The following is a 24,650-nucleotide window of genomic DNA, read 5'->3' as shown; positions in this document are numbered from 1 at the left end:
AATCTTTCTAAAACCCACATTATATTCTTAGTTTTCTCACATATATTAGCTCTCAATTGATCATTGTCATCTTTAAAGGGTATACTTCCTTGTGTTGTTCAGCTCACCTACACTTTCAGGTACTTTGTCCATGACATTATAATTAATTTCAGTAAGAGTATTTAGGGAACTTGATGGTTTTGAATAATGATCCATATTCTAAAGTCAATGTAGTTGAATTATCAGAATCTTATCCTTATTTTCAGATTAGATCATATAGATAAACAGTCAAACAAGCCAGGAACCATCTGGTCTTTAATAAAGTAGTCACTTATTGTTGCCAAAATTATTCCAGTATAACCTCCATCTTATTTGTTAATGTTTAAAGCACACCAACTCTGGGGTAGAAAAGAATCTTGGAGAGACTCTCATATAAAGGGCTCAGATAAAGACCATTTTAGAGTTGATAGCTGTCCATTGGTTATAAATGAACAACTACAAAGAAATTCTGTTGGAGGATGCATATCATTTTAACCTTAAATAAAATCATACAATTGAGAACTTAATTACAACTTATCAAGATTTATGTTTCCTCTCTCCTGATTGCAAGTACTTCATATGCCATTTTACAAACCATTTACCAGGCACAGAGATAACTTAGTAATGTGGAACAGTTTTTAGGTAATTATATTAATCAGAATGAGATTATAGTTATACTCAAAGACAGTTATTCAGTTACTCCTTAATATTATTTTCAACAGAAATGTTTCTCTAAAAGTAATTATTAGTTTAACTTTTCTTAATACATACTATTTTATAACATTCAAACTTATTTTTACATGAAATACCAAATCTATAATAAAGAGATACTTAAATAATCTGAGCTACTAATGGGTTAACATAGTGAGCAAAAATTAGATTTATAGACTCTTTCATCAAAAGGTCATACAATTTGATTCAAATACTTTAAAAATATTGACAGGACTAGAATAATAAGGTTTTAGGAGCTAGACTTTTCTTTTTTTGAACACATGTTTGTATTTAGGAAAAACAAATCCATGAAGCATGGTTCTGAGATATTTGTGGTTGCAGAGGCCCATGGCATGAGTCCTCATCAGAATCAGAGCAAGATTCTTTTCATTAAGGAGAGAGAGCTAATAGTGCAGCCAACAGGGAATGCTATGCTCTAGGCTGTTGCAGTAGTGAATACCTAAAATTGGAACTACCTTATGATCATGGTCTGCATCACTCATTATCTGACTGCTAAAGCTTCAACCCTGTATTGCACAGATTGACTTTTCCTTTAACACTGATTCTTCTAGTATCATTTTGTTAAAGTGTTAATAAATCTTAGTCAGACATATTACCTGTAGAATTTAATGTATTCAGGGAAGCAGCTGCTGTCCTTGCACACCCCTCCCCAACCACAGCTTTGTCTCATGCACAACCATACTTGTGATTATCCTAGTAAGAAAACTGTGTTGCCATGTGTTCATTCCATATCAGCATGGCACAAGTTCAAGTTCTGGCTTGGAGATTACTGATACATTTTCAGAAGGTCACTTTAAACTTTCCAGGCTTTAGATACATCAAAACAGAGATAACACCCACCTTACATCCTTTACTGGATTACTGTAAAGATTTATCTTTTATACTTTTGCTAGAATATTTTTTTAAAGGCAAAAACTACTTTTTTCCTCCCTTATTTAAGCCTTTAGATAGATTTCTACTACTCTTAGATGAAGCCACAGAAAATGTTGTTACTAATGACCTGGCTTACTATGTGTCATCCCTTAAAACTGTTCTCCATTTTATTCTAAAGACAGCCATGTTGGTTTTAGTTCTTACATTCCTTATACATCCTCTGCTCTCTGCCTTAGGGCCTTTGCACATGCTGTGCTCCCTGCTTGAAATATTTGCTGCTCCCCAACCTTCACATCCCAATTCTCCTATTTCCCAACATTCCTTCTCCCCATAGATAGTTAGGAAGATTAGAAGTTCCTGTTCACTTCGGAAGAGGGAAGAGGTGATTTGTACTTTAAAATCACCTTTTATTTCCCTACTGAAATATTTAATAGGCTAATTGCATAAAATTAAATCAAATATGAATGGCTATAGAAGCCCTTGTTAGGGGAAAAATTATAAAGACCCTATTTTATTTCCCATTGTTAATTAGTTTTGTGGCCTTGGGCAAATTGTCACAAACCTCTGGGCCTCAATTTTTAAAATTCCTTATAAACTCTAGAAGTCTAAAAATTGAATTCTGTTTATAATAGATACTGACAGTGATGGGTATTTCTGTTTACCTTAGAGCTGTGATATCTTCTGGGGAGAAAAGTTAGAACAAAAATTATTTACACTATGAATACGAAAACAAGTTCTCTACAAAGTAAACTTTCCCAAGTACTGAGTTGCAATCGGATTTTTAGTTTCTGGACTGACCTGCTGCTATTGACAAGCCGCTCTGTACCTTTACTCCATAAAAATTTTGGTTTGGGTGCAGCTTTAGGTTTGCATTCAATTATAACTCTTCCTCCTTTAGCAGCCAGGATCTTTTTCTTCATAGGATTCATTTCAAAAGTTGGAGCCAAAGCTAAAAGAAAGTAAACTATTATTTGTCTCTTTTGCTAAAAAAAGAAACAGAAGTTTCTTCTATACTATAGCATCTTTTATTCCCTTTTGATTAATAATCAATAGAAAAGATTAATCTCACCAAATGTTATCAGCAATGACCAACAGACATTCCATGCCTAATAATAATAATTGTTTTCTTTTATTTAAAACTTTATTGAGGTATATTTTACTTATCAAAAATTTACCCATTTTAAATGTATAATTCTTGGTGATAACTGAATTAATTATTACACATTTAAGTTGTAATCAAATGCTGTATGAATATTTACCTTGAAGGTAATACCTAATTCAAGTGTCTTGACTCAGTTGCGCAAGGGAAGTTAAGTGAAAGGATAGAGGAAATTGAGCAATTATTAATATTGACACATATTCATAATCCGTAATCATAGTCACACTTTGAATGAACTGTCCCCAGCTTACGGATGAAAGAACTGATACCTATTAAGATTATATAATTTGCCAAAGGTGCCACAGGCAGTAAGGTATAAAATGGGATTTACATTTGAATCTAGATCTGTCTGATTTGCAAGCATGCCCTTTTCAATAAACAATATGACTCCTCCTTCATTATACAAACATTTATTGAGTACCAACTGCATGAAGACACTATGAGATGCCTTAATAAACAGAGAGACCCCTGCCTTCAGGACCAACCTACAAACAGTTATGGGAATGATGTTTTCAATTAATTGAGAAGTACATAATACACCTGTAGCTCATCCTTACTTCAAAGTACAGATCAATAATTATGAAAACATGCTATAGAGTCTCAAAAAATATTACTCTCTTGATGATATGCTCTAATTTTCTTTAGTGTCCCCACATCTAGCTCATTTCTCAATCTCTTTGTCATTTTGCAGACTCCAGGGGGATTCCATCTTTTTATTTCCACACATCCCAATCATCTATAAAACTGTCCTTTCTGGGGGCTTTTCTAGGCCTAAGTATATCTTTATCCAGGTCTTGACCCTTCATCATCTAGTCCCATGATTCTCAAATTTTATTTGTGCATCATAATCATCTGAGGATCTTGGTAAAATGCTATTTAATAGATCTGGGGTGGATCTGATATTCAGCACTTCTAACAAGCTCTGAAGAACACACTTTTTATAAAAATGATTTAGGTTGTCCCATTGTTCTTTTAGTCTGAGTTTTTATAATTGGAAATAAATAAGTAAACAACCAACTGTGTTGTACACCTAACACAGCATGTGGTATTTTGTATAGGCTAAATAAATATTGTGGGTGACATATTGCTTATAAAATATGAGAGAAATTTTCATCGGATTATATTTAGAAAGTCTAAATTTATCTAGAAAATAAGATTTTTTCTGAATCTGTTCAGTCTTAATAAAATCGTTGATTTGGTGCAGTCATTTAAATGACCCATGCTTACCTAATGTTTGAATTTCTAGTGACAGAATCTAGACCATGTTCATGTATACATACATATATATATATTTTTTTTCTTTTGTTCTTTATTGAGCCTATTACAGACTAGTATCTGGTGCAGAGTAAGCACTCAATAATCATTTGGTGGATGAATAAATGAATTAACTAAATAACTCAGGAAAGAAGAGAGAGAAACACTGTTCCTAAAGGTAATAAACAAAAATAGATTGAAACAAATATAAAGATGGTCAGGAATTAATCTCAGTCTCAAAATGATCAATTTGCTTAATTACTGCCTTAATAGATTAATGATTGCAAGATTTAGGTTTGAAGACAGAAAGATCTTTCAGTCTGAGCTGTTAAATTTTCATTTTCTCTTGTAATATATAACAATTAACAAGAAATTTTAACAGAAAACAAAAGCATTTACATTTGGAAGGAATTGAAATTCACCTCATATCTTCTCTAAGAGTCAAAATGATTTTACTGCACTTCATACCAAAGTGATAGGGTATGAAGCCTAAGCCTAAATGTTTCCTTGATACCCAAAGAAACTAGATTAAATATATTAGCAAGGAATTTTGACTTTAGGGGGAAGAAATGGAATATGATACTCAGCATTATAAGAAGAGGCAGGAAAAGTTAAAATCAAGAAGGCCTCAACTCTTTTTAAAGATAGCTTTCTTTAATACTTTCTTATAACTGTCTCAGTGTCTTTCATGTTCTTTTAGTGTCACTCAATTTGCAGTGATACCAATGTTTTAAAAAATTTCCCTTTGGTGTCTCAAGAATAAAAGAGACTGCACTGAGTCATTGTTTTATCTTTTCAGTAATCATTTCTAGCAGAGAAATCCTGCCCACCCGATTCATTACTTACAATATTACTAAACTTGGTGACAGCCACTTCAAATAGTATGAAAAGGACATGATACTTTTAATTAAAGTAGTTGTAATGAAAATAAGAAGAAAGTAAAAAATCTCAGAGATTTATGGGATAAAAATGAGAAATTTAATAGATGTAATGGGGGGAAAGTATGTAGTAGATTGTGTCATTCTTTAGAACAGTAAATATTTCAGGAGGAGATGATGTGAATGAGTGAGAAATAATGAATTAGGTTTCAGACATGCTGAGTTTGGGATATCTGTGAAGTTACCCAGATGACCATTTCTACCAAGAAGCTTTTATAGTGAGCTTGAAGCTGAGGATAAAATTCTGGGCCAGATGTATAAATTAAGGGGTCCTTGATAGTTAATGGGCAAAGAAGAAGATATCATCCAGGTTTTTTTAAAAAATTTAAAAATAATAATAATTGAGGAACAATATTATAAAATACATGAAAGAATGAGTAAGAAAATGGAATGCAACCAGAGGAATGGAAATCTAGAAGAGAGCAAGATTTCCAACTGAGCAGGGAAGGGGTAAAAAGGAAAATGAAGGCGATCAAGACAAAATAATCTGGGAGGTATCAGAGCATGGCATCACCAAGGACAAAAGAGAGGAGAATTCAAGAGGAAAGCATGACCAGAAAGAGAGGCAGCCTGAGGATATGCACACACACTCACACACACACACACACACACACACACACACATGCACACGAAGAAAGATGTCTGTTGAGGGCAGAGATAAAGGGATTATTTTGGGACAAGATACATTGTCCTCTGGATAAAGAGTATCAAAAGGACAAGTGTAGTAAAGATTCAGATAGTTTTGAAGAGGGATGGGAGGTTGAAATATTTTATTTCAGTGTTTTTCAATTTTCATGGAGAAGTAAGAAAGTAATATGAAAGTAGGAGTGAGTGTGGGGTAAGGGGATTGAGGAATGTCTCGAAGGTTTTCAATAGCAATTTTAACCCAGGGACCCAGGGACTGATAAAGCTACCAAGTGCTAAACACTCATCTGAGGCTGGCTCACAGGCATTGCGGAAGCATCAATCTTCACTATGTGATGTCCTGGCAGTGTTTAGCTGCCCAAACATAGGAGAGAACAAGACATAAAAATTGGCATGTGTAAAGTTTGCTTTACCATTAAAAAAGTCTTAAAAACCTTTATACTCCATGTTGCCTCCAATTTATTTACTGTTCATGAATGAAAGGAAAATAATAATATCATTCTATTTCAAACCACATTTTAGAAATGTTTAACTTCTAATTCAAGAAAGTAATGTGAAATTAAATATAATCTGTATATAATGAAGGATCATTTTAACATGTTGCTTTCTTGCTGATTGTTAACAGAAACCAGAAATAATACTGACCCAAGATCTTCAACTCCGCGTTTGCATAAATGGCTCCATGTGTATTTTCAGCTATGCACTGATACATGCCAGCATTTTCAAAGGTCACGTCATACAGTCTCAATTCCCCTCTATGATACTGGAAAGAACACAAAGTGAAACACATTTTCTTGATAGACTTTAATAGAAATGGTTTCATTTGGGTTTGGGCTTGGTTGTCTTTCCATTTAGGTACATTATTTTTGCCCTCACTGTTAAGTAAGTCTAGTGGAGTGGGGTTTTCATGGTATGGGGAAGTAAAACCCACTTACCATGCCCAGTGGCTCTTGTTCTATTCATCCTACAGAGAAGAGAGTCCACCTTTTTCCCTCTTGGCCCAGCTGGGAGATTACAGTGGGAAGGTAGAGAAGGACCCCACTGCTGCTACTTGTCCCCAGGGCTAAAGGTAGGACCTTCATTCTTACCTCTGTTTCTGTGGGGTCAGGGAAACAGTGGCAAGAAAAAGAGGACAATATCAGGTAGTAGAGATGGATGCATAGGAAGAGGGTGAAAAGTGGAACAAAGGAAACAATAAGGAGAGAGAGAGAGAAGGTAGACATAAGAAAATGTTTAAGCTGGAAAAAGACATTTTATGTTCACTTTCTGGTTTTTTCTTTTAAAGGAGACTTTTATATTTCAGGGACTAGATGCCCTTAATCTATTGACACTCCTGCTAACTTTATCCCAGGATCACCCAGAAATGTTACCGGAACATAGGCTCAAGAACTGCAAAGCACTTGAACATACATACCAAATATCCATTCTTCAGCCATCGGATGCTAGGGATGGGCTTCCCTGTGGCCACACAAGGCCAGTAGAGATCACTGCCTATATCCACCTCTGTGTCATTGATGTGTTCTACCCACTCAGGAAATGCTTAAAAGTAAAGGACATTGAAAATTGTCAAATGCAAGTCAACATTCATCATCATCTCAAGAGGACAAATATTACACTTAGTTGATCTTCCTCTAGAAAATACATCAAATACTCTGTGTCATAAAATCAATGATAGAGTCAGTGAAATTGTATTTCTACAGGTCAGCAGGTAAACTTTATCTTACAATATTACAGCACTAGGTAACTGTAATTAAATTCATAATTGTTTTTCTATTTGTGAACCACGTTTTGTTGGAAAGCTAATTCACGAATAGCACTAAAATAATTTATCTTTTTCTTATAATGTAAATCTTTCAAAATTACATATAAAGTTTTAAAGAATTATGTGTTAATTTATTATGTAAGAGGGGTAGAGTCTAGGGTACAAGTGGAGATGTTGACCTCAGAGAGCAGCTGAACCTAGAATATAAAGAGATAAGGGTAGAGAAGTAGGTGTCAGTAGATGTGGAGTGGGAGTTTGTGAAAGCTCCAATTTAATTACTACCATTTTCTCTGTGAAATAAGAAGCCAAGTTATTAGCTGAGAGGAAGGTTGAAGGAGGAGGTACTGTGGGTTTGAAGGAAATCATGAAGGCATGAAATGGTCATCTAAGAGAGTGAGAGGTAAGTGAATCTGGAGAAATGTAGTCTAGTTGCCAGGCGACATTAAGGGTAACAATAAGGTCTGAAGCATGGCAGTGGGAGTGAGTTGCTGAGGAAGGTTGTAGGACAAGATCATTGGAGGAAAGGAGTTCAAAGGAACTGAGAGGGCAAACTATTGGAAAAGTTATTATAGTCTACATGATTTTTTTAAAATTAATTAATTTATTTATTTTTGGCTGTGTTGGGTCTTCGTTTCTGTGTGAGGGCTTTCTCTAGTTGCGGTGAGCGGGAGCCACTCTTCATCGTGGTACGCAGGCCTCTCACTGTCGCGGCCTCTCTTGTTGCAGAGCACAGGCTCCAGATGCGCAGGCTCAGTAGTTGTGGCTCACGGGCCCAGTTGCTCCGCGGCATGTGGGATCCTCCCAGACCAGGGCTCGAACCCGTGTCCCCTGCACTAGCAGGCAGACTCACAACCACTGCGCCACCAGGGAAGCCCCTAGTCTACATGATTTTATGTCACCAAGAATGAAGTCAGGAGTAGAGTTGTAGTTGGTGAGAGTTGTCAATAGTGAAAATCTTAGGGCAATGAGTGGGGAGGGGCGACTTAACATAAGATTGTAAACTGGATGATTAAAGGAAAAGAAAGATAGTCTAGCAATATCAGTGAAGAGCAGGGAGGCAGGTATTGGCAGTACTGTCAGTCACTCCTGGGGATGAGGGCTGTGAAAGAAAAATCAGCCACTGCTTGAGTGGTCTACAGGGGAAAGTGTCTTTAAGGGAGAGCCAAGTTTCAGTTAGAGCAAGAGAATAAAGGGAATGTTCAAAGAAGTTGAGAATATAGGGGATTCTGATAATGGACTATGTGCTCTAGAAGCATAGTATAAAGACGTCAGAAGTTGGGAATGAGGGGGAAATAGAGACTAAGTAGGACATGTGCAGAGCTCTGTGGGTATTAAAGTACAGGTCATAAGGAGGCCCTGGACCAAGGGCTTCTTAAGGCAAATGAAATGCACAGGGTGAAGGTAAAATGATCCTAATCTTAGTGGACTTTATGAGTTGGTGGTGGTGAGGCTGCAAATCCTGGGTCATCGGAGACACTTACTTTATTCCGATATAGACAGAGGCCTGGGGTCTGAGAGATAGGGGTAGGGGTTGGACTTGACCCTGTCACAGTACCCTTTCAGCCTTCTGGTATTCCAGTTCAGCTGAGGCATCATCTCCAGTTTTTCCTATCATGTATCTTTTTGATGAGACTAAGGTACCCCTTTGCCATATGCTTTATCAATATCTTATGTAATTTTCCATATCGCACTCTCACTATTTTCTTTATAATTATATATATTGGGGGTATATATTTATTTGACTGTATATGCTTGTATACATTTGGGGGTTTTGTATGATATGACTAGAGTATGAATTCCTCAAGGACAGAATATTTCCTTTAAGTCCTTGCTCCTATCATAGTGTCTGCCTCTGAGGACACACTCAGTATACACTTGTTGAAGACTTAGATGTTTATTTAGATGTTTATTTAGACCTGCAAACTTCACATTGTAGATTTGTGAATGGATTTGTAGGGATGATTTCAGCCTGAAAAGTTTCAAGCACTGACTGAGAAACAACATTCTCTCCTCCCAAACATAAGCTTATTTTAATGTGTGAGAATCAAACACTTGTGCCAAGAAAATTATATTAAAGAAAACTTTTCCTTAGACCAGTTGTTCTCTAAGTGTGCGTCCTGAACCAGTAACATCAACATCTCCCAAGAATTTGTTAGACATACAAATTCTTGGGTCCCAAATAGACCTTCTAACTCAGAAACTCTGAGGGTGGGAACCAGCAATTTGTGTTTTTAATGAGCCCCCAGATGATTTTAAAACATGGTAAAGTTTGTGAACCACTGGGTTAAACTAAATCATAATGCCTAGGTTCTTGTACAAATAAAAAAGAGAGCTTGAAGAAAGTCTACAAACTATATGAATTATATTTTCTGAAAATTATCAATAACACTACTATTGATCCATTGGTGTTCCTATACCAGTGGCATAAACTGTTAACTTATATACTCATATTTGTGATTTAATTAGACATAAAGATGAATATTTTATCCTTTTGCATAATGTAGTTCACATCACTATTTTTAAACTAATCATTTTATGCTAGTTTTTCAAGTATGAAAGTGGCTTTCAATAAGATATTGATTAAATGTATGGAAAATTAAAACAATATCTCTACCTTGAACATAAATTCTTGCCTGGTGTTTATCCTTTCCTCTAATGTTCTCAGCCTCACATTCATATGTGCCTTCATCTTCTAGCTGAATATTGAAGATCTTCAGGACAGCTCCAGATGTGCTGATCTCAGCCGTGCTTGGCATTGGTTCTAGGACCTTCCGCCAACGGATATCAGGAACAGGACTTAAATAGGAGAAAGTAAGAGCTAATGGTCCACAATTCTTAAAAGACAATTTACTCTATGTTTATAGCTAAACATTTACAACATTTATTTCCTAACAATACAAAATTTAATGTATTTCTATATATGTTAATAAAAACTGTGAGTATACTTACTTGCCAAGTGCAAAACATTCTAAAGTCACATTTTGGCCCATCAATGCATATATGTCCTTGAACTGAACTACAATATCAGCAGGATATGGTTTTGTTGTTCCTAATTTAAGAAAAACAAAAATATCAACTAATTAGTAAGCAGAGTAGCATTTGTTTAACATTGTGGTTTTTATAGGATTAGAATTGCTTCAGTATGGAAGACTTTTCTCTGTACAAGTACTGGAAAATATCTGATCATGTCACAATGTATAGATTTGTTTATTTATGCATAGTATGCATACAGTATGAATTTTATTAAGCATTTTCAATCATATTGGCTCATTCTGACAACGGTGTAACCAATTTGACTCAAATAACTAAAAAATTCAACAATTCTTTAGGAAGCATCAAATAGGTATAAAACAAGCATAAAATACGTATGAAACGAGCATCCCAGGCGACTCTGATAAATTGGATTTTTGATCTGTACCTTGAGAAAACATTGACCCAAGGGTCATTCCTTTTGATTCTGCCTCTAAAATACAACTTGGATCTGCCAGGTACTCTATGGGAATCAGGAAAAAAGAGAAAAAGGAAGGAAATGAGGGATAAGGGAAGAAAGAAGAGAGAAGAGTGCAAAAGAAGGAGACAAGGGAAGAAAGAGGAAGAAAAGAATAAAGGAGTGTCCATGGAGATGAAGGAAAAGAGAAAACAATTTTAAAAGAGGGAAGGAGAGAAGGAAAGAAGAAAATTGTTTATTTAAACATCACCGTGTTCATCAATGACAACATTTATTTAGCATGTCGTTATTGAAGGATGTAATTCCCTCTATCTTACAGTGGAAGAAATAGGCTCAGAAAGTCTAAATACACTGTTTAGGATCACAACATGAGTGTGTATTTTACACTGTATAACACTATAAAGACAAATAGATACACAAAGACCTGAAATACAAGCCAAAACAAAAGTAAATGCTCTGAAAGAGTGGCAGCCAAGGAGGATTGTTGGAAGTATATAGGGGCCAAGGGAATTTCAAGCAAAGAGGGCATTTGAACCAGACCAGTTCAAGTTGAGGAAATAGCATATTATGACACAACTTCAGGAGTGTGCAGGGAATTATAAAAGGTCTAGGAATCAAAATGATATTGAAGCATATGTAGTTGAAGATGAGCTTGAACCTACAACATAGAAGACTTGAAACTGTGATATTAAACATTTTGAAGCTAATTTCCTCAATGGGTAACTACTAATAGGTTTTGATAAAAGAAGTGATATGAATCTTAATTTTGGTTTAAGTAGAAGACCTTGTTGTCAGTTTTAAAGGAAGGAATATGGAGAAGAAAAATAGCAGAGAGTCAGAGATCTAAGGGAGTGAGTTTCATAAATTCAGAAAAATAGATGAGGGACTAAACGAGGGCACAGTTGCAGTGGGAACAGAAAGGAAAGGGCAGATCCAAGTTGTATTTTACAGGCAAAATCAAAAGAACTGCCCCTTGGATCAATGTTTTCTCAAGGTACAGATCAAAAATCCAATTAATCAGAATCACCTGGGATGCTCGTTGAACCTGCAGATCACTTCCTAGGGGTCTAGGATGGGTCACATCATAGGTCTGCTGAATCACTATCTTTGGGTTCCACATTTTCCTCAAACTTCCCAAGTGCTTATGTCCTAAATGGGAACCGCTGTGCTCACTGTCCTGAGGATGGCAGTGGAGAGGAGCTGATGATTAAAAATGCTCCCCCGAATTATTGCTAAATGAGAAATATGACAGTATTGCTAAATGAGATGAAGAACACCAGAAGAGGAGGTTTAGAGAGGAGATAAAAGATGTGCTTGGAATATTTCAAACTTAACATCCTTGGGAACTTTCTGTGTATCAAGCCCAGGATGTAGGTAGAATTCAGGATTAAATATAGGGAAAAGTTTTGGAGATGCAAATTTAGAGTCATCACATAGGGCTACTAGAGAAAAAGGTGTAAGTGAGTGAGAATATTTGAAAAAAGATTAGAAAGAAATATTAGAAGGAGGAAGATTTGATGAAGGATACTGCATAGAATTTGTCAGCAAGGCAGGTGGGAGATGAACGGAGGCAGAAGTAGTCAGAAAAAATAGGAAAAGAAGGGAGAGTTCAAGAGAGGCAGAGAGATCAACAAGTGTCAAAATTCATACAGTATCAGGCCTGAAGATATCCTTTGGATTTAGCAAATAAGAAGTGGTTTCACTTATTCACTGAATACAAAATAATACGCAGAGGGAAAGGAATGGAGGAGAGTTTGAAGATTCAGAAAAGAAAGGAAAGAGTGATGTAGTGATGTCCTTAAATGAATCAAATGGACTGTGAACCAGGGCAACTGGAGGAGGCAGCCTGAGCAGCAGGAGAAGCACTTCTTCCACCGAGAAAGAAAGAAGCATTGAATGTCGAGGGAAGCATAGGGAAGAAAGTTAGGGAAATTTTTACATGATGGCTCCTTTTCACTCTGCGAAGTAGTGGTGAGAGTATCTCCTAAGATTTGGGAGGAGAAAAAAAGCCAGAAAATCAGAAGATATTTATTGAATTCTAACCATGTGACTGCTATCTTGAGAAGAATAATAGAAATAGAATCTTTATGGTAGGATGGACTTTTCCCCATTGTTATATACAACTTAAGGTTAGTGGTAGGAACCAAACCTAAGTCTGCCAACAACAGTGCCGGTATTTCTTCAGAAGCTTGAACTCAGCGATATGAGTGTAGCAGCAGGACTGAGATAAAAATAATGTGAAGTAAGAAAACATATCGTGATCTGATTTCTCAGGAAGTGGTACATTAAAAAATGGAATGCAGTTCATTCAATTGAAGCCTGAGAAAAGGCCAGTCAAGAATGTTAGTGGTCATCAAATATGGCACCACGGTAGTCATACCCTACACTACTTACAGTAGAAAGGCAATTTATGTACTTATTTGCGTCATGTAAATAGTTCTTAAAAATATCAAAATAATCCAATTGCCTTCTTCCCCCCGCCCCCCAATTCTGTAATCACTATAGTTTGTTTTGATCTAATCATTCATTCTCTTTCATGAATTTACTAGGAAGTAGGATTGGACATGAAACAAAAAACAGTTGCTGGTGATTCCCATTGTAAATGATATATTGGTATTTTGCTTGAATTGATTGGTTCTCTATGCATTCCCTGAGCTAGAGGCAACCAGTCCAAACTCAACCACCTTAGGGACACTTTTATGATGTAAATCTTCTCTATGGGAAAAACTAAGGAAGGGCAAGGCTTACAAAGTATGTATCCTCTGTTTTCTCCGACAGAGCATTCAGCTGTTCTCCCCACTGGATATCTCTTTTCATTATTGTAAGTATGCCATAAGCAGACAAACTTGCAAAAACAGAGGAACAAATATGATACTTACGTTCAGGTAGTGGAATGAGTGGGATAAATTTGCTGAACACACTCTTTGTAATAGAGGGACTGGATACAAAGCAGGAATAATTCCCTTTGTCTGATGCCTCAACATTAGCAATGTAGAGATTGCCATTTGTCTGAGACACAAATCTTCGTTTATCCATTGTGATAAATACAGGAAATTCATTTAGAAGCCAGCGGTAGCTAAGATCATCTAGAAGAAAATATTGTTGACTAAGTATTAACCTCTTCTCCAAAAGCAAAGATTTTGTTTTCTAATAATAAGCTAGCCCATAACCTAATGTAGGCTTTTAAAATATTGTTGACTAAGTATTAATCTCTTCTCCAAAAGCAAAGATTTTGCTTTCTAGTAATAAGCACATAATCTAATCTAAGCTTTTATAGAGCCAAGAAGTTGGAAATAGGCCAAGATAAACTGAAAATTTTCTAAAAGCTACTGTAGTTTGAGTGAGTATAAAGCGATGCTAAGCAATTATATCTATCTCTCAATTATTTATGGATTACTAATTTTTATTTTTTATTTCATTGATGGGCAAAACGAAACTCAGAGAGGTTAAATGACTTGCTTAGAATTTCATGGCTAAGAAGAATTAGGATTCTGAATCCAGGTCTAATAATTCCAAATTCCATCTTCCCTACTGCATTTAAAAGATAAAATCAAGATTACTAACCATACTGTGGCTCTATATCTTTTTATTTTTATACTCCTATTTTAAATGATTGATTTAGGAATGAGGTTACATAGCCTATTCTGGCCACATTAAAAAAGTGAAAACTACAGAAAGAGAGGAAGGCATCTTTTTTTTTTTTTTTTTTTTTTTTTGCGGTATGCGGGCTTCTCACCGCTGTGGCCTCTCCCGTTGCGCGGAGCACAGGCTCCAGACGCGCAGGCTCAGCGGCCATGGCTCACGGGCCCAGCCGCTCCGCGGCATGTGGTATCTTCCCGAACCGGGGCACGAACCCGTGTCCCCTGTGTCGGCAGGCGGACTCTCAACCACTGCACCACCAGGGAAGCCCGAGGAAGGTATCTTATTTGTTTTCTTAAATATTAGGAAGCAGATCATATGGTAACTTTTAACTGTAGGAAATTCCTTTGGCTAAACATACTGGCTGGCTAGGCCAAAAGTTGAATTTCCTCATTAAATTGCTATTTTTCATGCCGTTTTCTATTCCTATATCCCCTTCCAGTTTTGAGGAATGACCCCCCCAGTAGTCATGTGCAGCAGTAATGTGCAAGAGGGAACTCTGGGCAATGCGTATTTCTCAGTCACAATATGCTGATTCCCTTTAAAACATCATAACCATGTGAAGACAACTGCCACTAGGAAGATCACCTCAGAAAAAGAGGGGATCTCTTAGTTCAAGTTAGAAAGGATTTTAGATGTAAGATGGTGGAAAGTCATGATCTTTTAAAAATGAAATAATCGTGACATGGGGCTTCCCTGGTGGCGCAGTGGTTGAGAGTCCGCCTGCCAATGCAGGGGACACAGGTTTGTGCCCCGGCCTGGGAAGATACCACGTGCCGCGGAGCGGCTGGGCCCGTGAGCCATGGCCGCTGAGCCTGCGCGTCCGGAGCCTGTGCTCCGCAACGGGAGAGGCCCCAACAGTGAGAGGCCCGCGTACCACACACACACAGAAAAAATCGTGACATAATACCCTTTTGCTTTAGGGAACTCAAGGTGATTGGTGAAGCTGCTAATGGGAGTGTGAAAGAGAGCTGAATAGGAAAAACTATACGAATTGCACACTATATACATTCAGCATGCTTGAGAATAATAATCCAGGGGATTCCATTTAGATTAGCTATGTAATTTTCTCCAGCAATATACAATATTATAAAAGCGAATGAAGATGATTATTCTGTTTTTTCATCTTAACTTTTTAATTATAGAAGTTTATTTTTATTAAAATAATTGGAAATACAGATAAAGTTAAAAAGAGAAAGAAAATTAAACCACCATAATTCTCCAACTCAGAGTTATCATTGTTAGCATACATCTTTCTAGGCATTTATATCTGTGAATGATTCTATTATCTTAATTGTTATTCTTATGCTGATTTAAGGTCAGGTAAAAACCACAGGAGAAACAAAATAAGAAGAAACTTTGGGGGCTGCTTAAATTGCTGAAATCAGGTTCTTGGAATTGGGCAACAAATAATTCCATGTAATCTTTGATCCAAGATAATATTTATAGCATATTTTAACAACTGTAAACCTGTCTAATTTTGAAATTTTTTTTGTATTCTCACTTAAAAAGAAAATTAATAGTTTTGTAATGATTTCTGCACAAAATTAAATTCCAAAAAGTCAGAAAGAGTCAGGAAAGTATAGATTTCCTTACAGAAGAAGGATTTTCTTAGCTATACAATGATTTCAAGATACCACACACAAAATGCATTCAGAATAGTCTGAGTACCCCTAGTTATGTGAATATGGAGAACTGTATTTTAAATCTAGACTAAATATGACTTTGGTCAGTCTATTTTAATTACTATATTTTTCAGTTTCTGTAAATTTTAAGAAAGTTTTCTGTTTACCACTCATTAGAAAAGAGGAATGGGATAATGTTTTACTATTTGAATCTTCAAGGGAGAAACGCTAGGTCAGAGAAGTTATTTCCATGATGTTGATAGAAACATAAGTGTTGGACTACAGAGCAACTGGTCTGGCTGATTTAATGCCCAATGTGGATTCTCCAGTTTACTGAGTTATCTTCTATGTGTCACTAAACAAGACAGATTTGGCCTTTGCCCTTAAGGGACTTGTAATATTAATAGTTAATCTAAATTTATTTAACGAATTTTTGCCTACTGATAAGCCATCTACTTGGATGAAAGAATAATTGCAATATATTGGAAGCTATCATTTCTCATTAAAATAAAGGTAGGAATTGCTATTGCTATTTTTAAACAGGGACACAGAGCTTTAGCTGGTTGACTTCCCTGGGGATATAGAGCAGTAGGGAGGCAGAACAGATCTTCCAACTTCCCTTTCCACCCCAGAACTACCAAAACGGTTCCACGACTGGTGTGGTAGCTGTCCTGCTGCTCGGACTTAAGAATAAGACTGAATTTAGGCAATCAAGAGCCAAACCCTGACCAAGTTCTCACAGGGGCTCAATCGATTATCTATCTGTCTTCCCCTGCCCCATGCAGATGGTAAAATTAACCATCGCTGAAGAAGCCAACACCTGCTTTCTTCATAGCCCTGCTGTCTGGCTTAAAAAATAAATTATTATAAAATTACTTTTTTAGAAAAAGTAATAAGTACCAGCACCTGTTTCAAAAACATTACTTTTATTGATAGATGTCTGGGATGTTTTTCCTTTGCCTCAAGAGAGTCTGGACCATATTACAGGGGGATTTGTTTTGGCCAATTATACTGCATTTGACTAGTTTCATTGTATTACTTTGAAATACATCACTTATCTAACCTTGATAAATAATATATATTTCTCCTTGAAATAGATTTAAAGTACTTAAGTGTTCCCTGGAAGAATAATTCACAAACTTTTTAGAAGATGTTTGTACTTTTTTTGTTAATTAACCTCAATAGAACAGAATTTACCTATACCAATAAAATCACTATAGCTCCTAATTTTTCTTTGATACTCACAGTAAACTATACATTAAACTCTTTTAGAAAGAAATTTATACCAACTTATACCGTGGGCTCACATATTCCCTACGATGCTCTGGCATTCGTGTCTATTTTTGTGCTTACCTTTTTAGTCTATTGAGATTCATTCAATATCATATTCACCATTTCATGAGTTATTTTTCTTAGGAGTATTCCCACTTTCTTATTCATTAAAAAAATTCCCACCATATCTATTACTAGGTATTCCATATTTTGTCAATAGTATCCACCCTTTGAACAATGGATTTCATCTTTATTCTCTCACTTAATATGCACATATATGATTTCTATTTTGTGAGATGTATAACTCAATTTCTGATGGTTCTGAAAATTGGCCAGAAACAAAGCATCATGTTTTCATTTTCTGAGTGTCTAGGGGTTTAGGAAGTCTTTCACATTCATGAATTATTGATTGCTATTTAATAAAACAAAATCTTAACAGGAAAATTTATCTTTTAATGAAATTGTAATCACTACATATCCACCAATTTAATGAACACATTTATTTACTCTTTCACTCTCTCAGTCCTCAAATATTTTTTGGACACTTATTCTGTGCTATGCATTAGGCAATCCGTTGTATATCAAATGTTGTTATAAAATTGAATCAACATCTGTACTGATACAGTTACGTATAAGTATTCTTGATAAATAAGTAAACTGGTTCAAATCAGAGTTCTCCCCTTTGCAAGAAACTGTAGAACACCCAAATCCATAGAAAAATGTAATGGATTGTAAACATGAGACTTCCCTTCTAGATCTTTTTCCTGTGCATAAATGAGAAAGACAACATTGCTATAATCGTGAATAAAAAATTCTTAGTAGAGTAAGAAGTACTTTATTTGCTTTCATAATAAGTTTCAAAATACTAAATGTACTAAATGTATTTTATTTACTTTAATAATAATCCATGTTAATTATATATCCATTTTATCATTTAAAAATATATTATTAAATTTAAATCTCACAACAAGGTCTATGAAGTAGGTGGCACAGGAATTATTATTCCCAAATTTTAAACAAGGAAATTGAGATGTAGATATGTCTAAGTTGACTTGACTTAGTAAGGACTAAATCCTAGGTTATCAGATCACCAAGTAGAGCAGCAGGGTTTGACAACTATAAATAGTTGCGTATATAACATTCTTTGAGGCTCAGAATCCAAAGGCAGGTTCCTTTACACCTTCAACGCCATTAAGTTTTAAACTGCAAACACAAAACCTTAACTGCATATAGGAGGAAGATAGATTTATGACATGGAGATGGTAAAATAGTACACATACATACACACATTATGGTTTTGAAGCATATGTCCATTCTTATGTTTGAAGATGGCATGTCTAATGTTCAAAGAGGTCATAATCCGCTAAGAACACAAGCGGACAAAAGGAGATGAAGAGCAGCTCAGATTCTATTCTATGATTAATGATGTTTCTCCAGCTTATTTAAAAGACCTACTTAATTCCCTGCCCTGCCCCTGCCCATATAAACATATGTATCTTTATCAGGATGAAGAGGTAATTAGTCATTTCGCTTAATGATTTGAAGCTTCTATCAACCTTGTTTTGGTCCATGAAATTCTTCATTCGGCACAGTAGTAAAGATGTCACAGAGACTTGAAAACAAGACTTATCTCAGAAAAATCTCAAAGCCTGTTCCCTGGACATTTTCCCCCTTTCTATTTGTACTAATTCCCTAAGTTATCACATGCATTCCTATGGCTTTTAAAACTATAAAATGATGTATCACAAACTGATATTCCTAGCTCAGATGTTGCCCCTGGGTTCCACATTCACAGAAATGCCAATCTGACAGCTCCTTTTGAAAGTTTAAATCAGGCACCTCACTCTTATGTCCATAGCTATTCCTCCAGGCAATTGCAGCTGCATCCTCTCAAGAGCTCATGACAAAAACTTTGATGTCATCCTTGACTCCTGTTTTTCTCTTATATCTCACAGAAAGTCTACCAGCCAGTCCTCTTGGCTTTTCCTTCAAAATATATCTTGAATTTAACCATTTCTTTCCACCTCCAGTGCCACTGCTCTGGTCCTCCATTCATTGCCCAGATGATTGCAATACCTTTGAACTGATCTCCTGGTTTCACCTTTACCCTCCCCTGAGTCTTTTCTTACAGCAGTAGCCAGATTTAACTTTCTGTAACTTAAGTGATGTCATATGACTCTTCTGTTTAAATCCCTTCAATGTAACTCTCACTCAAAGTAAAAGCCAATGTAATTGCTATGGATTATAAGGTTCCAACCAATATATCTCTTGTATCGCTTTGATTTCATTCCTTGCTACCCTGTATCTCATTCAGCAACCTGGCTCACTTTGTCTTCCTCCATACTCCCATTTTGGAACTTTGTTCTTGCTGTGGCATATATCTGGCATGTCCTTCCTTCAAATATCTTCATTTTAGCTTCTTCATTTCCTTCAGGCTTTATTTCAAAGTTACCATCTCAGTGATGCCCTTTATAAAAGTTTAGTCATCCCTTCAACACTTCCTCTTCCCATTTTCCTGGATTATTTTTTCTCCCTTTCACTTATCTATTAATATCTAACATGCTATGTCTATTAACTATTTATCTTGTCTATTGTCTCTCTCCCTGTAGAAGGTCTCTGAGGGAGAGTAGCTTTTTCTATTTTGCTCAATGAGGTATTTCTGTGGTGTAAACAGTGCCTGATACATAACAAGTGCTCACAAGAGATTTGTTGAGTGAATGAGTGATTGAATGAAGCCCATCCAGTGTTGAATATGGTCAAATGTAGACACTGGTGACTTATGGTCATTCGGTTTGTGGGAAACACTATGAACATGATAGGATTTTTTTTTTCATAGTTTTGTCAGTTCTTCAAAAAAAAAACTACTCCCTCTTTGAAATTTTTTTTACAACATTTTGGATTCATAAATTCCTCCTATGTTTATCAATTAATTATCTTTCTCCCATAGCTATTAGAAAGAAAATGATCAAAAAAAATTTGAATTTATATATACATAATTGGAATAGTATATATATATATATATATGTATATATATGCCACACTAATATATTCCATAGAAAATGATTTATACTAGCCTGTTATGAATCATTCTCTACGGAGATATTTAAAGATATAATATTTTATGTCTTTATGACATAATATTAAAACTATAAGAACCCAAAACATTTTTTTCTGTGAGAAAAGTGGTATTAATATATTGTTTGAAGAGGATATTTGGTAAATAAAACAAGTGAAATGTATGCAGTGTTCATCTTTTAATTAACACTTTGGTGGCTTTTCTTTTAGCCATATCAAATTACTGAAAACATGAATTCAAAAGTTGAATCTTCTAATAGGTGACATTTGATTTAGCCCCTTTCTTCTGGATTGGTACTCCTACAGAGATTAATAATTTATTATGCCTTTATTCCTTTCTAGTGTTTAATTACAGTTCACAGTATACTGTAGATGCTAAATTGTTAATAAAATGGTTGATTATATATTCTTCCTTGGTACTATTCTATTTCAGAGGTCATTTGTAGAAAATCTACAGTGTTTTCTCCTGTGTACCAGGAACTTTAATAGGGACATAATCCAACATATATATTGTTTATAAACTGAAATGACCATAGATTTTTTGGAATTAAGGCCCAGTTATTAAGGAATTAAAAAAGCAAGCATCTATAATCACTAGTAAGTCATGCATTATAAGGTTACACAAATATTGAGTCTTATTTAATTATAAATGTTCCATTATTATTAAGAAAATAAAACAAAAAAATAGAAAACAGAAACTTCCCCATTTCATTTCCTAGGTGCTTATAATCACAGAAGAGCTAAGTTTACCTGGGAAATGGTATGGAGGGTCACAGAGCAACACCATTCCTTTCCCTTCTTTCACTCTGACCTCGGGACGTTCCTCAGGTGGGAAAGGATCAAGATCTAATCATGAAAACAAAAAGGAGAACATTCACTCTCTGGGCAATAGAAAGATTGATACTCATTAAAGTTTATTTTTCAGCTAGTAACTCACTTTTAGATACAATAGTTCTCTGTTGGTTTGGTGAAACCTATCAAAGTCAATTAATTCCCTTTTACACACACTGGGATGTGCACACACTACAGAAGAGTATGGACATTGGTAGCACCTGATAACTATTTGGACAACCCTGAAGATTGAGCATTTCCTAAACTTTGTTTCAGATTTAGGAAGAATCTCCATAAGAGTATCTGGAAATAGTGTGTTCAGAAAAACCCAGGGCTCTACCAGAGAAAGTTTTAGGGAGAACTCCAATGGGGAGAAGGAATAAAGATGAAGGGCAGGATGCTAGATGAGGAATGTTAAGGTCAATTATCTCTTGCTCTTTTCCAAATTCTGGGTTTTCCTGTTTTATTTCCTCTACTCTCTCCTGTGTATTTGGAACTCACATTTTGCTTGGTTTTTTGATAGCCTACTATTTGATTCTTCATTTGTTTTACTGGTTCTCTTTCTGTTTCAGTCTTGCCTCATCTCTTATTCCTTACATGTGATCAGTACTCGAATTATAAAATCTAGTTTTTACTTCTCTCAGTATACTTACGTCCCTGAAAATTTATCATTCCAATAACTACCTTTTTGCAAAGAACGCTTCAAATCTACTTTTCTTGTCCTGATGCCTCACTGGAATGCCATCCCTGTCCTCAAAACTTAGCTGACATCTATCTCACTGTGGATAACTTAATGTCACCTCTGCATGTGAAGCGACAATTTAAATGCTTCCTCCCATCCTTGAAATTGGTCTTACTTGCGCCCATCCCATTTTAAAGAGAGCAGAATGTTTCTGCCTTTTGACTAGACTTTCCTTAAGAAAATATTGAAGGTCTTTTTCTTTCAATGCAATGCAATCTGTTGTGTATTTCTTCAAGGACTGAGTTTATTATTTTCATTCCCACTGTCACCACACCAATTTAATCGGACTGCACTTCCTGACCCTGTCTCACTCCCTCCTGGTAATCACTACCACTTGGGTCCTTTTAAAATGTCACTTTCATCCTATAATTCACTTTGTAGAATATTTAAACGCTGACATAAAATCACGCACGGAGAACACCTAGTCCAGCTCCTCTCCCAACACACATTTCTCTTTCAGAATAACCTCTAACTTTTAGTTTACCACAATGTTTCTCAAAATATTTTCATTATTATTGTCCCCCAAATGAGAAATTTTATTTAATTTATTCTTAACAAGAAAAATTAAATACTAAGGAATAAAAGTTTTGTTGGGTGGGGCTGAGCGTTGGAGAGCCATAGACCATTATGTTGTAATATCTAAGATGGTTCCCCCCACTGCAAAAACCAATTTTCACTACCTTGGGGGTGATATCACCCCCACTGAGAATGCATAGCTTAGCATTTCCATTGATAGTAATCTTTAGAAACTTATTCAAGATCTTTTTGAACATGGCCTTAGTTTATTTTCCAGTGTTATCTTTCACTACTTCAAGTACATTCATAACACCCTTCGTGACATTTTGCTCTCCTGAAATTTTTTCTTCTCCACACAATTAAGGCCCACTAATCTGGTAAGACACACCTCATCTATGGAGTCCTTCACTTTCTTTTTTTCTTGATTTCTCCTTTTGTTAAACTCTTATGATAACATCTAAGTTTTACTTCTCCCAAATGCATTTGCCCTTTTTAAAGTTACAATTACTTACATCCAAAGCTCAAGGTTGCTTCAGTGCTTCTGACCATTCCGTAGTTATTTGATGCTAAACAGTAATATACTCCAGCATCTTTCTGTTTGTCAGGATTGTTGATAACAAGGTTTCCTCCTACCATACTGTACCGATCACTTGTCAGATCAATATCCCCATTATTCATTCTCCATCTGTGAAAAAAAGAAATAAATGTCATATCAAAGGCCAAGAGGACTGCAAACAGTGTACTGGGCTAACATTGTTCTAAAATAATATGAGTATAGCTCCATGTGAAGTCAGGTGATTAAGTAGTTGACTCAGAGTGGTATTTATTCACATCCTATAATTCTGTGCCTCTGGGCTCATGATTTATAATTCAGCTCAGGCACAGAAAGGTAAATGTTCAAGTGTATGAATAATTTCCTTTTTTTTCATGAGGCATCCCAAAGGACAAATATTTCATTGAATTTTGCTGCATAAACTGGTTTCTTAGCAGATATACATGGATTATAAATGATAATCTTTTATGCACTAGTTTAGATTAATGCATATAGATATATTGTATAAAATATTAAAAACATTCCTATAGCAGAAATAAAATATAAAATATCAATATCTGATTCTAAATATGAGTCATTTTTGAAAAAAACATACTAATTGAAATCAGGATTCTTCTCAGTAAATGTCATATTCTGACCACTAGAGGTCGATCACACTATTTGAACATGATTAAAGTCAACTGGGTCTTCGTTTCCAAGCCACAAGTACACTATTGAAGGTATATTTACATGGAGATGACGTTATGAATAAACCAACTAGAAACAGGAATCTAAGTTTCTTGGTGAGATGATGAGAAGATTGCATATATAAAATAATTGTCAATTAAGTTGACCACCTGCATAATTTTATACTCATGTTCTATCAGGGTTAAGGTTCCATGTCTTCTGCAATGTTATAAGACGAGCCATGGTGAACCAGTGGGCTGTGGTCCCATCATTCATTGCCTGGCTGCACAATTCTGATTAGGGTCAGAATCTTGCCAAAGAGGTCTAATGATTTTATAATATTTTTTAATAAATCAAATTACTGGAACATTTTTAGTTTTAATTTTTACTGTGTAGGAAGTAATTCAAAAGCGAACAACAGAAAACTGTGCTTTGCTTCTGAAAACCTACCAAATACCAACCCAATGAATAAATCATCCCCCTCACCCCAGCTGATGGCAATATTGTCCCTGACTGAACCATCCAATGTCAAGTCACTTAGTACTTGCCAAGGCAATGGGTTTCTTTGTTAGGCAGTTCCCATTGTTATGTTTTACGCCCCCTCATTATATTTACTTTAAATTTTTATTTATTGCTTTAACTTCTTCCCAGCAGGACTGATTCTGCCCTTGATGTTATATAATGATTAAGTTTTGCTGTGTTAAGGTAAGTTCACAGGTCTATTGTATTTTCAGGAAGATTCACCTTTGCTGTAATTCCTTTTACACAGCTTTAAACACAATTTTTATTGGAGTTCTTGTTATTGTGGGAGACAAGGCAAGATAATGAAAACCTCAAGGCTGATGAGTGAAAGGTAAAGTTCCCTGTTGTAACGTTCATGATGTTGCCACGAATAACAAATT

The 24,650-nt window shown here is 35.6% G+C and overlaps 1 protein-coding gene across 5 annotated transcripts in view; it reads right to left on the bottom strand.

Moving 5' to 3' along the window:
• Nucleotides 1-24,650, bottom strand: part of CNTN1 (contactin 1) — a 371,063-nt gene that overhangs the window by 128,598 nt on the left and 217,815 nt on the right. For all 5 annotated transcript variants that reach the window (XM_067696189.1, XM_067696191.1, XM_067696192.1 and 2 more), the window contains 8 exons: nt 23,042-23,214; nt 21,191-21,286; nt 13,709-13,915; nt 10,331-10,430; nt 9,996-10,177; nt 7,034-7,158; nt 6,265-6,382; nt 2,422-2,572 (listed from right to left, as the gene is read on the bottom strand). In XM_067696189.1, coding sequence (XP_067552290.1) covers nt 2,422-2,572; nt 6,265-6,382; nt 7,034-7,158; nt 9,996-10,177; nt 10,331-10,430; nt 13,709-13,915; nt 21,191-21,286; nt 23,042-23,214 — 1,152 coding nt within the window. The remainder of the gene's footprint in view (nt 1-2,421; nt 2,573-6,264; nt 6,383-7,033; nt 7,159-9,995; nt 10,178-10,330; nt 10,431-13,708; nt 13,916-21,190; nt 21,287-23,041; nt 23,215-24,650) is intronic.

Source organism: Pseudorca crassidens, chromosome 11 (assembly GCF_039906515.1).
Source record: "Pseudorca crassidens isolate mPseCra1 chromosome 11, mPseCra1.hap1, whole genome shotgun sequence".
NCBI classification, from domain to species: domain Eukaryota; kingdom Metazoa; phylum Chordata; class Mammalia; order Artiodactyla; family Delphinidae; genus Pseudorca; species Pseudorca crassidens.
This window is presented reverse-complemented; position numbering and strand designations above follow the sequence as displayed.